The sequence below is a fragment of the Balaenoptera acutorostrata genome, chromosome 14 (genome assembly GCF_949987535.1).
Source record: "Balaenoptera acutorostrata chromosome 14, mBalAcu1.1, whole genome shotgun sequence".
NCBI lineage: Eukaryota > Metazoa > Chordata > Mammalia > Artiodactyla > Balaenopteridae > Balaenoptera > Balaenoptera acutorostrata.
Window position 1 is genome coordinate 35,731,975 of NC_080077.1, and position 14,786 is coordinate 35,746,760.

General features: G+C 40.6%; 2 protein-coding genes across 4 annotated transcripts in view; both read left to right on the forward strand.

Moving 5' to 3' along the window:
- SOGA3 (SOGA family member 3) overlaps positions 1–14,606 on the forward strand; it is a 43,104-nt gene extending 28,498 nt beyond the window's left edge. The window contains exons 5-7 of one of the 2 annotated variants that reach the window (XM_057528108.1): positions 6,527–6,598; positions 11,861–13,027; positions 14,470–14,606. In XM_057528108.1, the coding sequence (XP_057384091.1) occupies positions 6,527–6,598; positions 11,861–13,027; positions 14,470–14,580 (1,350 nt within the window). In that variant the 3' untranslated portion in view covers positions 14,581–14,606. Of the gene's footprint in view, positions 1–6,526; positions 6,599–11,860; positions 13,037–14,469 lie in introns of both variants that reach the window. The other variant, XM_007190818.3, reaches the window with a different exon arrangement.
- KIAA0408 (KIAA0408 ortholog) overlaps positions 12,910–14,786 on the forward strand; it is a 35,220-nt gene continuing 33,343 nt past the window's right edge. Inside the window, exon 1 of one of the 2 annotated variants that reach the window (XM_057528111.1) lies at positions 12,910–13,036. The gene's annotated coding sequence lies outside the window, so the exon portion shown is untranslated. Of the gene's footprint in view, positions 13,037–14,650; positions 14,776–14,786 lie in introns of those variants that run through there. The other variant, XM_057528110.1, reaches the window with a different exon arrangement.

Consider the following 14,786-nt stretch of genomic DNA (forward strand, 5'->3'; position numbering starts at 1 on the left):
CAAAGAGTGTTGGTACCAAATATCCTTTACAAAATGGTTTTGAGACCTAGAATCTTAATTTATCACGCTGGGAAGGTGAATTGGTAAAAATCAAAAAAAGTATTAGAACAGAACAAAGGTGTATCATATGTCGCATTTTAAATACTTTTCAGCTCATACATTTTTTACTCTTTAGTCTTTTTGTTGAAAAGGTTGAGACACTTTGTTTTTCTAAGCTTTAAATGGAACTTTTAAAATGGACTTGTTTGTTTTAACCTACCAATTTCTTGGATTAGGATGCTTCAAAAACAAATCTAGGTAAAAAATAAGGTTGAAGTAGCTATTTTCTCATTCAACTGACATTGTCAGAGCGACTACTTTGTGCCAGGTATATTTCTAAGAGCCAGAGCTATCACAGAACGTTACAAAGGTCCTGCATGGGTGGAGCTTACTTTCCAGAATGAGACAGACATGAAACAGATACACAAGTCAGAGGGTGAGAGGAGGTCTGGAGAAAAATAAAGCGGGGTTAGGAAGACAAGGAGTGTGTGGAGCAAGAGAGTAGAGGAGGTATTTTGTAGGGACTTGCCTGTTTTTTTATACGGAGTGGTCCGGGAAGGTCTCTCTAATTAGGGACGCTGAATGAGCTATGGGAGTGGGTGGTGAGAGTGTATGAATGAAGAGTGTTGCAGGCAGAGGAAAGGCCTCATCTGGAGCATGCTTGGCATGTTTGAGGAACCACAAGGATGTTGGTGACACTGGAGCCGGGAAAGCAGAGGAGGAGTGAGGTGGGGATGAGGTTGGAGAGCTTGTTTGGGGTGGGGGGCAGGGCTGACCACATAGAGCAGGGTTGTGGATCAGAGCCAGCTGTACATTTTACCCACTGTGGGAGCTTGGAAGAAATTCCTGAGCCCAACCCCAGAATCTATTGAAATTTGTCTGGGTTGAAGCCTGGTCATGTCTTTTTAAAATGTTACCAGGACAAATCCAGTGTGTAGTCAAGGTCTCCTGTGCCTTAGTAAAGCATGGCTCTGACTGAGCGAGGTGGAAAGCCACTGGAAGATTTGCCAGAGAAGAGTAACAAGACCTGATCATCCGAGCATGCCTCCTTCACCCACGTTCCCTTTGCTCCTCAAGATCATGTCTTGTGTAAAGCTTGGGACCCTGCCTCATACGTTTAGGGGAGAGGGTGGAGAATGTGGTCCTGTGCAAGATCTCTGGGTGCTCTTACCTGCCCCTCCTCTGCCAGGTGTCAAGGATGTAACACAAGGCAAGGAGGAGGACTTCTAGGGAGAAGAGCCTCTCCTGTTCCCTTTCAAAATGGGTTGCTATAACAAAATCCCACCCACTGGTTGGCTTATAAACAACAGGAATTTATTTCTCACAGTTTGGGAAGTCTCAGCTCAGCATGCCAGCATGGCCAAGTGAGAACCCTCTTCCAGGTCACAAACTTGTATACTCATATGGCAGAAGAGGCTCGAGAGCTCCGTGGGGTCTCTTTTAAAAGGGCGCTAATCCCATTCTTAAGGGCTCCACTCTCATGATCTAAGCACCTCCCAAAGGTCCTACCTCCTGTTACCACCATCTTAGGCATTAGGATTTCGACATATGAATTTTGAGGAGACACAAACATTCAGACGGTAGCAGAGCCAGAGTTCCTGGCTCTTTCAGTTTTCCTCCAGCCTTCAGTCAGAAATCCCCATGCCTCACTTCCAATGTCACCCTGAAGTCACAAGCATTCACAGGATGCCTATGAGAAGCAGTGAGTGTATATGTCACTTCTGCTGACTTCTGTGTTGACAATAGAAAAATACATTGCTCATGTGTAATATATGTAAACTAGTGCCTCAAACCCATGCAGCTGTGATGTAATAGCATACAGAAGGATATGCCCAGAAATAATATAACCCTCTACTTTACTTCTTTTGGAGTAGCAGTGGGATGTAATTGTCAGAGCAAAAGCTGTGAAGCTGGATAACTTACATCCTGGCTCTAACACTTGCTAGCTAAGTGGTTTATCCTTTGTGGGCTTTGGATAATGGTGGCAAACTCCTAAGACTGGTAAGATTAAATGAATGGACACATATTAAGTACTTAGGGAAGTACATGGCACACATTTAGTGCTCCATAAATCCTATATTAATACAGTTACAGTTTCCTTCTTGATTTAATCACTGTACAAATGGATCCCTCTTTAATTTTATTAAAAACTTAGGAGGGGGCTTCCCTGGTGGCACAGTGGTTGAGAATCTGCCTGCCAATGCAGGGGACACGGGTTCGAGCCCTGGTCTGGGAAGATCCCACATGCCGCAGAGCAACTGGGTCCGTGAGCCACAACTACTGAGCCTGCGCGTCTGGAGCCTGTGCTCCGCAACAAGAGAGGCCGCGATAGTGAGAGGCCCGCGCACCGCGATGAAGAGTGGCCCCCGCTCGCCGCAACTGGAGAAAGCCCTCGCACAGAAACGAAGACCCAACACAGCCATAAATAAATAAATAAATAGATATATTGAACAACAACAAAAAAAAAACATAGGAGATTTTTGTACAAATAATATGTATAAAAATAACACTTTAGACAGGTTCTTCTCTGTCGTTTAAGTGCTAAAAACACAAAGAGATCACATATTAAGAAGTGTACCAAATTTTAATCGAGGAAGAAAGTCAGTCTCAAAACATTTTAGGACACAAATCCAATTTATATAATTGCTGTGCAAACAATTTTTGGTAAAACTCTAATTCCTGGCCTTCACTTGGATAAAAAGAACAGCAGTCTCTTTTGGATAGCTGAGGATGGGAATGCAAAGGATTAAGATGTGGACAAGTCTTGTTTTCAACATATTTATCTAGAGAGCCACCTGAAGTGCCTACTTTGAGAACAAAGATGAAAATATGAGATTTAGTTCTAGCCTCCTAAACTGGTCCCCTTATGGAGGTTCCTAGATTTAGTGCATGAACGTGGGATGGGATGATTGGGGGGAGGTGACAAAATTTTATCCTCATGGGAAAGAGACTGTTTAGACTTACCTTATTTCTCCAGCTTTCTCTTCCCAAATGAATCTCTCATCTTTGTTTCATTGGAGTCAGAAAGTTAATAAAAACTTACAGGAATACGAAAAGATGATTAAATATTTATTGAAAATTTAAATGTGATACTTAAAGGTACAGGTAGTCCTGGGGGTTCCTTAAAGGCAATATATTTTTATTTAGGGGGAAACCTTCTCTCAGAGCTTTATTTGAGTTTGACATACCACTTGAGTGATGTTTAAATAAAAGTAAAATAGAAAATGCCTCTTAAGAAAGGATGGCCTAGTTTCAGCATTTCTCCTGTATTAATTTAGAGGGCTCATTTTAACATTGCCCACAGGAGAAAATCTAAATTTCTCATCTCCACAAGCTGACCTCAGTCCCTGAAGCGTCTTCTTCTACCTCGTCTCTATAGTGTCTCTGTCTCCATTCATCTGTAAGGCATGCTTATTCCTCCACACCTTTGCCCTTGCTGTTTACTTGGTTTTATTTCTGTTGAAATGTTGCACATCCTTCAAAGGTCAGCGCTCTTGGATGATTTTCTCTGATCTTCCCACATCTGGAATCATAGCTGTTTCTTTGCTCTCTCAATCGTTTGTTTGTTCTTTATTCATAAATGCAGTTAATTCTGTCTACTGTTTTAACTAATTATCTGCATTCTTTTTACCATCATAAACTGTTAGCTCTTTGGGAGGAGAGTAAAATATTTCTCATATTTGTATAACCGTACTGTACCGTATATATGCCAGAACTCAACAAATATATATGGAATGAATGAAAAACAAAAACCCACCCAAAAAGTTCTCAGAACCAGAGCATACTTCCCCTCATTTCACTTGCATGTCATCCCTTTACCTCATGGTCATTTGGACTGCCACCTTTGTGTCTTTGTATTTCTTCTATGACAATATGATTATGGATACTCCTTTAATAATTAAATTTAACTAATCTAATAATGTAATTTAGTCATTATGATTTAATTATTTAATCTAATTAATTGGATAATTAAATTTAGTAAATTAATAATTTAGTAATTAAACCTCTTAATACTTCTAATTGACCTTAGGACAATAATTTGACTTGATGAGGTAAAATCCAAACTTTATTCAATGTCCTTCAAGATCTGATAGTAAATCCCATGTCCCCCTCTCCTCACACTTTGTTACAGCCATCCCAAATATCTTTGTGTTCCAGAAATGGTCTTTCTCCATGGAATGCTTTGTTCTTCCCTTCGCCCTCCTCTCCATCTTCAGCTGTGTTAGTCCTCATCTACCAGATTCAAGATAAGCTGTTACTTCTTTCTGGAAATCATCTCTAGTTCCCCATACCGTCTCCAGTCCTAGACTGGATTAAGCCTTTCTTCTTTGTTTTCTAGTAAATAATAAAAGATCAGAAAGACTTGGGTCAAGATCTGATTTTGCTACTTACCAAGCAGTGACTTTAGACCAGTGCTTCTCACAGTTTATCATGCACAGGATCACCTGGAGAGCTGGTTAAATTGTGGCTCACTGGGCCCCATCTCCAGAGTTTCTGATTCAGTAGTTCTGGGATGGGTCCCGAGAATTTGCATTTATCACAAGTTACCAAGTGACACTGATGATGTTGTTCTGGGGATCGTACTTTGAGAACCACTGCTTTAAATAATCTAGTTAACCTCTCTAAGCTTTAGTGTTACCATCTGCAAAATGAGACTAAACGGGCGTTTTAAGAATTAGTTGGGGTAATGGATATAAAGTGTTTGACCTGAATTAGTCCTCAGTCAATGCCAGTTAATATTGCTTCTGCATTATCATTGCTTTCATCGCACTGTATTAAATTGCAGACTGAACTGACCATTTGCCAAGTAAATCAAGAACCTCATAATGAGCAGAGACTGTGCTGTTTTTATTATGGTACCTTATGAAGTGCATTAGTAAGTGCTAAGTAAACATATTGGAGTAAATTCAAAGTAAGAGCATTCCATAAATATTTAACAAAATAAACTCAGGTGGTTCTTTGTAGGTAGCCCCTCTACAGAATGTTCCAGGATTCCCTAGTTCAGCTCACTATATTCTTGGTTTTCTTGAGACTGTTTTTGCTGCTTGGTTCCTAAATCACTTTTGGTTATGGTGAATCAGTCCCCACAGCTTCTGTTTCTAAGAAAATTATACAAGCAACATGGAGAATGTCTGTGAACTAGAAATAAATAACCACGTAGACTATTCATTTGGCTCTGTAGTTTCCTTTTTATACTGAATGAAAGCAGTTGCAGCATGAACGTATGCCAGCATTTAACACTGGAACTGGGTTAGAAATTAACATGTGAAGAATTTAATTTGCAGTTCTTGGCAAATTCATGAAGCCTGCTCTTGAGAGAAACCGTGCCTCCTTTTACTGTCAGCCTGTACCGCCATCCTCCTCTTTGACCTCAGAATCTCATATTTCATATTCACTCCTTAGTTCAGCAAATATTTTTTTCAACATCTGCTGTGTGGCAACTATTATTCTCATGGTGGTGATGCCACACTAGGACAAAGTCGCTTCTTTACAGAACCTAAAGCATGGCATTTGCCAACTTGTACTTTGTTTGCATCCCTGTCTCCCACGCTAAATTGTGAGCTTACTAATGGTAGGTACATTATTTAATTGTGTATCCAGCTCAGTATTTGGTACATGGTAGATATTCATACATACAGTTACTATTCATACAGAGGAACTTTATTTTAATGGTGGTGAGAAATGGAACTGAGCACCAGAGATCAATACTGCTCATCCATGAAAGGATTTGACACTAGATATGTATTTTTTGACCTACAAAGTGTTATTTGTTTGAATTTCAATTAGAGCCAGCCAATAAAATGGGGGAGATTTTACATAACAATCCAGATCTCCTGCTTCTTTTGAAAAAGCCTACATTCCTGATTCCCTCTCAGCCGGCTCCTTTAGATGGAGCATGCCATCTCCATTTTACTATAACCCCTACTATTCCCTACTGTATTACATGTGTGTGGAGGATTGTATATAAACATGTGTATTATGTTTGTCTACATGCATGTGTGGTGAGGAAAGAATGAAATTCTTCAAATTCTACATAAATCCACTGAAAGTTTGTCTTTATAAGCTTATAACAACCTAAGTCCAACTGCAAATAATACCATATTCCTTTTTTTTTCTTTAATGATGTAGAATGCTAACAAGGATTTCTTTCATTTGAATAATATAATATATTGAGTTATCGATCTAAATTTTCTCCAAATTGCTTTTCTGCATTTTTATAGTAGGTTTCCTGTATTTCTCAAATCAACTTGATAATTGTCAGCTACTCTTCTATTGTGATATATATCTCCTTCCAGAGTAAAATATATCTAAATCTATCTGGTTTGGGTTTTTTTCCCTCCCTTATGGCTATTAAACTAACACTTTTCATTTGGCTTGGTTTTTTCATTTGGCTTGGTTTTATCATAGGAAATTAGGACACTTAAAAATATAAAATTGAATTAAAATTTTAGTTTACCACACTAAATCTATTCATGCTTTATTTCAGCTATCTTTGAAGAGAAGAGGAAGCAAAGATTTGCCAAAATCTGAAAAGAAGGCTCAACAGACTCCCACAGAGGTATGTGGAAATAAAATTTCAGCTAGTACATCAAACATCTCTAAATGTATATAATAATAAGCTACATCTATAAGTAGACATAGTAACCAGATACACTTGTGTAAAACAGTTAAATTATGCATATCAATTATGTAGCTGTAGATGCAGGAGACAATATAAAGCATTCAGTATCTTTTCTTTAAAAGCTAGCACTAACATCCCTGTTATTACTGCTTTTGCATTGTAAGCACACAGCAGAATGTCATTAGTACTTTATGTGTTGCTACATTTAAGAACTGTACCCATGGTGCTAATCTTGTTCACTCATAATTAATAAGGACAGTAGAATAGCTATTCCTATAGTATCAGGAGAGAGTAAAGAAAGGAATGTTGTAGGAAGGGTGGCAGAGGGGAGAGAGAGACTCCTGAAGGCTATGGAGAGTCTTAGAATGAAGTAGTTCTCTCTACCAATGACTGGGGAAGCAAAAGAAAGGAAATTAAGGAATAAAAATAAAACTTAAAACATGTCTTCAACGTGGGCTTGTTAAGAATCTTAGAAACACAGCCACAGTAAAGACTAGGTCTACTTTTAGGGTGAGCAGAGGTGCTGGTGGATGTAATAAAGGAGATTTTAAAACAGAAGAGGAAATATTTAGAGACAGCTATGATATTATGGCTCGTTAAAAATACTTGGCTAGATACTGATTTTTAAATGTGTAAGTTGGGATCTATAGGACTGTAGCATATGTACTTTTTTTTTATTCTTACAAGGGGTTTTCTCATTAGATAATAATTTTAACTAAAGCAATACTTAAATATTCAAAATTTGAAAAAGTTGATCTCACTTTTTTAAAAGCATAACATATTAATTAATTGTTAATTTTCCTCTTCCTCACTCTCCCTGCTCTGTCCTTGGTTAATTTTTCCCCTGGTGCTGGACATGAACATTTATAGGCCTCAGCAGTTCTAGAATCCCAGAGTCTCCAACCAAAATCATCTCCTTTTTGCACCTTTCTCATCATCTCCTTAATAAGTTGATATATGCTCTGTCACCGCAACTCTCCCACTGTGTCTTTGCCATAATTTTATGCATCAGTTCTCTTCCCCACCTCACTGAGGGAGAGGTGCTATATGCTCCCCGTTCTAAAACTCTTAAGTCAGCTTTAATCAGCAGTTTATTTTTTTTTAACTCATGTTTGTCCTATTCTTATACTTCCCATGGTAAAGCTTATTTATTTTTTTCAACAACATTCTCTAATCCAGGAATTCTTAACTGTTTGTTCCTGGCTCTGTGGACCCCCACTCCATGTGCACAGGGGCACTTTTCTGCAAAAGACATACGCAGCTTTCATCAACTTCTCAGTGGGACCTGGGACCTTACAACAGTCAAGACATGTTGCAATCCACCAGTTTTTATTTCATGCACATAAATGTCCTTGGAAATTTACAAGGACGCTGTTATGGCCTTTGAAGTCCCTGCTATCATTTCCAATTCATTTATTTTCAGAGGTTATTACCTGTCTTTTTTCAAAAACCCACCCCAGAAGATTGATCAGACTGTCTCAGATGGGAGATCTCAATTATAAAATAGTCCATAGATGATTCTATTGCTCAGTCAAGGTTGAGGACCATTGAGTCACATACTTATGTTAGGGCAAGCATCCCATATTGTTGTAATTCATATTTACATATTCATCTCCTGTACTTAGCCAGGGCATATTGTAGGCAGGGGCTATCTTATTCAGCTTGCACTCATCAGTGTCTAGTGTCTGGCACTCTGCAGCGGGATCAATATGCGCTTTTGAATACTCCCATGTCCCCCTTTTCTAGATGAGCCATATGAAATTGCCAACATGCTGCTGGTTCTGACCTACACAAATGGCAATTTCATATGGTTCAACCTGCTATTATTTATATAGCTTTCTATTTCATTTTGTTCAGTTTCTTCTATGTATTCCTCACATGTTCCTCCAGCAGCACAGTGACTTTATATACTGAGAAATGGTATTGCATAGCAGTTAAAAACAGTAACTTTAGGGTCAGGTTGCCTACATGGAAATCTCTGCCACATACCAGCTGCATGGCTTTAGACAAGTTGTTTCCTCATCCTTAAAATGGGGTCATAATAGAGAGTTGTACAGATTAAATGAGTTAATATATGTAATTTATCAGAGTGCAACTTAGCTTCCAGTAGTGGCTAGGTTAAAGCCAAGCTCAGTTCACTTCTTTGGGCCCTCATCATCTTTATGTTCCCCTTCCTCTTATGTCATCTGTATCTTCTTCAGACTGAGTCTTTAACATACACAAAAATAAGAGACAGCTTGCTTCACATCTCAAAGCATTGTAATGTTTCTTGGCTGGCATTCACTGTGAAAAACAGGAGCAAGCGTTTCTGATCAGTTACATTTCAACCAGGCACTTTCCATACAATCTCTGATTTTAATGATTTCACATTTATATATGGGATTTCCCTGCCCAGTTCCAAACAGAGCCTACAATAGTTAGGTTATAGGATGAGGATGCAAGGCACATTGGCATACAGGATTCTTAAACTTTTGTCATTGTAGAAACTACCATACTTGGTATCTTGAAAAGACTTCTCTTAAAATAAATAAAATAATCATCATGCCCATCATTCTCCTTCCTTCATCATGACTTTGTTACATGCAATATATGTCCAACTCTTAAAATACTTTTCATGTTTTCATCCCTTTGGGCAGGAGAGCTTACACGTACACAAATCAAATATCCTCCTCTTTTATATTTGCTTTACATAGTCCAGCGAAGTGTTATTCTGTTCCAGTCTGTGATTTATATCACATCCATTGCTGTTTTGGTTAGATTCAAAGTGCAGTATTATAACATTTTTTTTTCTTACTAACAAATAAAGGACTTGCCTTGCAATCAAGGACTTTGATAGAACATGCAGCCCAGCTAGCTTCCCAATCTCACCTGCTCTGCTTCCCCACAGAGCCTAGTCTAGATAAAAGCATGTTTGATATGCATATTGTTGGTCAACTTTCTATTCAAACATTATTTCTAATTCTGGCTTTAATGACCTTTGACTCTCCTGCTCCCTGCTCCAACTTTTAATCATTTCTTCTCAGTCTCCCTTTCTTTTTTTCTCCTCTTTGATTGTCTCTGAAGCCATTGCAATAGCTTCAACCATCACCTCTATGCATCTCATCCTCATGTCCTCCCTTCTGGGCCTGAGCTGTCCTCTAGGTCCAGCGCTGTAATCTTGGTAATCTGGGGCCTGAGATTCCACATGCCTGTTGATAGATGTTTCCACTGGGTATCCCTCCACCGACACACCTCAAAGGCAGCATTTTAATGTACTTAAGTCCATATTCTTCCCATAAAACTTGATCCTCTTTGTTCAGTCTCTGTCCCTATTATTGGCAACACAGTCCATCAAGACACCCAAGCTCAAAACATTGGGGTTATCTTTGACTCTTCTGCTGATGTGATGTTAGACATTGTAATACGTCCTTGGTTTCATCCTCACTGAATTAGTTCAGGGGCCCGAACACATAGTCTCTTGCAGGGCAGCTTCTTTCTTCCCTTGTGAAATGGATTCTCACATCGAATCTTTCTGTGACATATATTCTTATCCTTCTTTTTCACTATGCTCCTGGAGTTCTATCAGTTCTCTGTGCGTCTCTCTTTTCTTCTAAACCCCTTCTAAAGGGAAGCATACAAGCCAGCACATCTGATTTTGTTATTTTACCTCATTGCCCTACTTTTTTCCTCTCATGCATCTTTTCTAGACGCAACATGTGCAGTGGAAAAAATATGATTTTTGGAATCAGTCTGAATACAGATGTGCTCTGTCACATCAATTTGCGCTGTACCATGTAGCTGCCTTATCTGCAAAGTAGACATAATATATCATCTTCCTCGCGGGGCTGATGTGAGGATATAATGATATAAGGAATGTGTTATTCAGGCTCTGCACACTCAGCAACTCTCATACTAATTCTTATTAGTGGATGGGAGCATAGGAGCCCAGTGCCCTGCTCTCCATCTCTTCTCTTGCAAAAGCTCTGGGCCATATTTATTGAGCATCTCTGGCAGGAGCTCATTATTCCCCTCACCTTCACCATCAGTGGTTGCTACTTTTTTACCAGAATTCATCTCAAACACAGCTGACTCAGTTCTGGAAAAGAAAGGCATTTTTACTCCTTCCCATTTTTTAAAATGAGGAAGCCAAAGTCCACAGAAGTTACATGGTATGCCCAAAGTGCATACTTAAAAGAGAGTTTTGGGTAATTGTCCTTGGGAAATATGTCCTTGGACATAATAATGTGTTTTTATATTAGCTCTCTGAGAAAGAGTTGATTTCCATTTTTCTGTTTGCAGTTTTCCATTTAGTTAATGATTAGGGTTTGAAGGTTGTCCTAAGAATGTGTGAGAAGAACTTCTACAGGGTCTACTCCATCATCCTTTTACCAGGCAGAACTAGTTCTATCCATTTCAGACTGATGGAAATAAATCCAATTTTAAAAGTGACCTAGATGGAACACTTACCAATTTCTTCTTGGATGGACCATTCCAGTGTTAAACTTTCCCTACTTTAAAGACCTTTCAAAACAATTCTCCCTTGAATAAAGATGGAGGACAGATTACTTGCTGTATGGCCGAGTGATCATGTGCCAAATTAAGCTTTAGTGTCAGAACCGAATTCCAATTTCATCTTTGTCCTTTGCCACTTATGAGCTATGTAACCTTGAACAAGCTATTGAACATCTTTAAACCAGGAATTTTAATACCTACTCATAAGCTTACTCTGCACGTTAAATTAGGTCATACATGTGAAGAACTTTACAGTATCTGGCTGAGAGTCAGAGCTCAATAAATGGCAGTGAGTACATATTAAGCACATGCTCCTTCCAGGGAAGAGGTTTCATATTTACTACAGTCAGGGCAACTCAAAGCATGAGAAAAACAAAACAAACAAAATGAACATTGTTGAAAATGACAGCCAAACAGTTGTCTGCAGTGAGAACGTATAATTCTCTGAATAGTGATGACCACAGTTTTTCTCTTTTTATATTCCCTTCTCTTTTTGTTTCCAGGATGTAATATTGTCCTAATCTTTTCTCTGCCAAAGAATTTAAATGATTTGGAAAAATTGTACAGCATCTACTTCTCTGTCTCTCTGTCTCATTAAATCTTATTTACAAGAAAAAGGGATTATTTTTGCAGGTGTCCCTTTTTGGTGGTCTTATTTACATAAAAATGATCTCCTGTCCGCTTCCCTTTTTTTTTTCCCCAAATGAGGAGGACAAAGAAGATCTGAAATGCCAGCTGCAGTTCGTGAAGGAAGAAGCTGCTTTGATGAGAAAGAAAATGGCCAAGATTGATAAGGAAAAGGACAGATTCGAACACGAGCTCCAGAAGTACAGATCCTTTTATGGGGATCTGGACAGTCCTCTGCCTAAAGGAGAAGCCGGGGGGCCTCCCAGCACCAGAGAGGCTGAGCTCAAGCTGCGGCTGAGGCTGGTGGAGGAAGAAGCCAACATCCTGGGCAGAAAAATCGTCGAACTGGAGGTGGAGAACAGAGGCCTGAAGGCGGAACTGGACGACCTGAAGGGCGACGACTTTAACGGCTCGGCCAACCCCCTCCTGAGGGAGCAGAGCGAATCCCTGTCGGAGCTGCGGCAGCACCTGCAGCTGGTGGAAGACGAGACGGAGCTGCTGCGGAGGAACGTGGCCGACCTGGAGGAGCAGAACAAGCGCATCACGGCGGAGCTCAACAAGTACAAGTACAAGTCGGGCGGCCACGAGAGCGCGCGGCACCACGACAGCGCCAAGACCGAGGCCCTGCAGGAGGAGCTGAAGGCGGCTCGCCTGCAGATCAACGAGCTCAGCGGCAAGGTCATGCAGCTGCAGTACGAGAACCGCGTGCTCATGTCCAACATGCAGCGCTACGACCTGGCCTCGCACCTGGGCATCCGTGGCAGCCCCCGCGACAGCGACGCCGAGAGCGATGCGGGCAAGAAGGAGAGCGACGACGACTCGCGGCCGCCGCACCGCAAGCGCGAAGGGCCCATCGGCGGCGAGAGCGACTCAGAGGAGGTGCGCAACATCCGCTGCCTCACGCCCACCCGCTCCTTCTACCCGGCGCCCGGGCCGTGGCCCAAGAGCTTCTCTGACCGGCAGCAGATGAAGGACATCCGCTCGGAGGCCGAGCGCCTGGGCAAGACCATTGACCGGCTCATCGCCGACACCAGCACCATCATCACCGAGGCGCGCATCTACGTGGCCAACGGGGACCTGTTCGGACTGATGGACGAGGAGGACGATGGCAGCCGCATCCGCGAGCACGAGCTGCTCTACCGCATCAACGCGCAGATGAAGGCCTTCCGCAAGGAGCTGCAGACCTTCATCGACCGCCTCGAGGTGCCCAAGTCCGCGGACGACGCCGGCGCCGAGGAGCCCATATCCGTGAGTCAGGTACAGTTCTGCCTATTGCGAGCCACGGCGATGGCGAGGCTGGTCCGCGGAGCCGCGGTCCCTGGAGGGGCGACTCCGCGCACCGACCTCCAAGCCCCGCTTTAGGGAAGTCCCAGCTCAGAGCCTCTCTGGGCTTGGAAGCCCCATGGCGCACTTGTTCTTTTACACTGTCCTTCTTCAGGCCTGAGGTTTTCGTAATCCAATCACTTAGTAACTATTCTCCCTCTGTTTTGCTTAAAAGGGAAATTTACCCGCCTCCCCCTCTCCCCATCCCCCCACCCCCAGTTTTTGTGTAAAGATGAAAGGATTTCTAAAATATATTATTATTGAAGGTCGACATTTTCAATATTACTCTACTGATTCTAATAGATTGAGCTGCAAGAAGATTCCGAATAGAAATCTTCAATTGCTGATCGGTGGTTTTCGAGCCGAGATTCAAATTAAGCTTAAAATATTTTCAAATCACTAAATGACCAGGATTGATGCATAACTCCTGGAAAGAATGTAGAAACCAGAGGTAAAGAGAGATGGTATTGTGTCTGGATCCCTACCAAGAGGAGCAAATAGGAGCCGCTGACGTACCTGCCACACATCGAAGTAACATGATCTTTATTTCTAGAGAAAATCACTGTCGGCTCTATAACGGAGAATCTCAGGACTGGGGAAGCAGTGTTATACCTTAGCTTTAAGGCAACACTAATTCAGAGAAATAGTAATAACTATTCCCGAACAGGGAAAACCAGCATTTTTCCTTCATCCTAATTGTAGAGGCACACCCGATGAGTTGGACTGATCTGCTCTAGCCAGGTATGGTGGCCAAAGACTGATGCATTTTGTCAGGGTTAAGCACGGAAGAGAGTTTAACAGGCAGTGCTACTCCTCTAGCAAGGCTGGTATCTTGTATCCATTGGAGACCCCACGGAAGAACAACAGCATGCATGGCTTTTAAGACACGCAAGAGGGTTAAACTTAAAAATCAGTTTATACACAGAAGCATGATATTAGATTAACTGCCTGTTAGTCACAACTAGAAAAATTGCAATCCCATCGCTTATTTATCTTGCATGCTGCTTTGCTTTGCTATTTAAAAAAAAAAAAAAAACTTTTATAATAAAACTTGTTGAATTTCGAAATGTTAAAGATTTTTTCCCTCTATGTATTATATCACATAGTTGGTTTTTAATTTCCTAGTTTCAGATTTTTGAATACTTTGAGCATGTGGTTTTTCAATTATACTCTCAGGGTGAAGAGATAGAAATCAGAGTGAGAGAAAGTACTGTACATAATAGTAGGTTTTCAGACTTTGTAAATATATATAAGGGAGGGTTCTCTATCGTAAGTTGAATGAATGCTTAGATTAGTTGATATAAACTTAAGTTTTAAAAATTATTATTAATGAATTCTTCTTTTTGTCTTTGCATTTACCTTCCCAGATGTTCCAGCCTATCATTTTACTTATTCTCATTCTTGTATTATTTTCATCACTTTCTTACACAACAATATTTAAACTTGTCTTCCTTTTTACACTGTTTTTTGTACTGTAAATCTTTCATCATTTACCATTCATTGTAGTATTTTCAGTTTGTTTGTTTTGTTCACCCTTCAAGACAAGAAGTAAAAGAAGTATAATTTCTGTAGTAACCAATGCTATAAAAACACTGAAGACTGCTTATTTCTTTAAAAAGACACATCTTACCACTACTAAATTCAATAAGAAGCCTGAGCATTAAATGTTTCAGGTAAGGGAGTA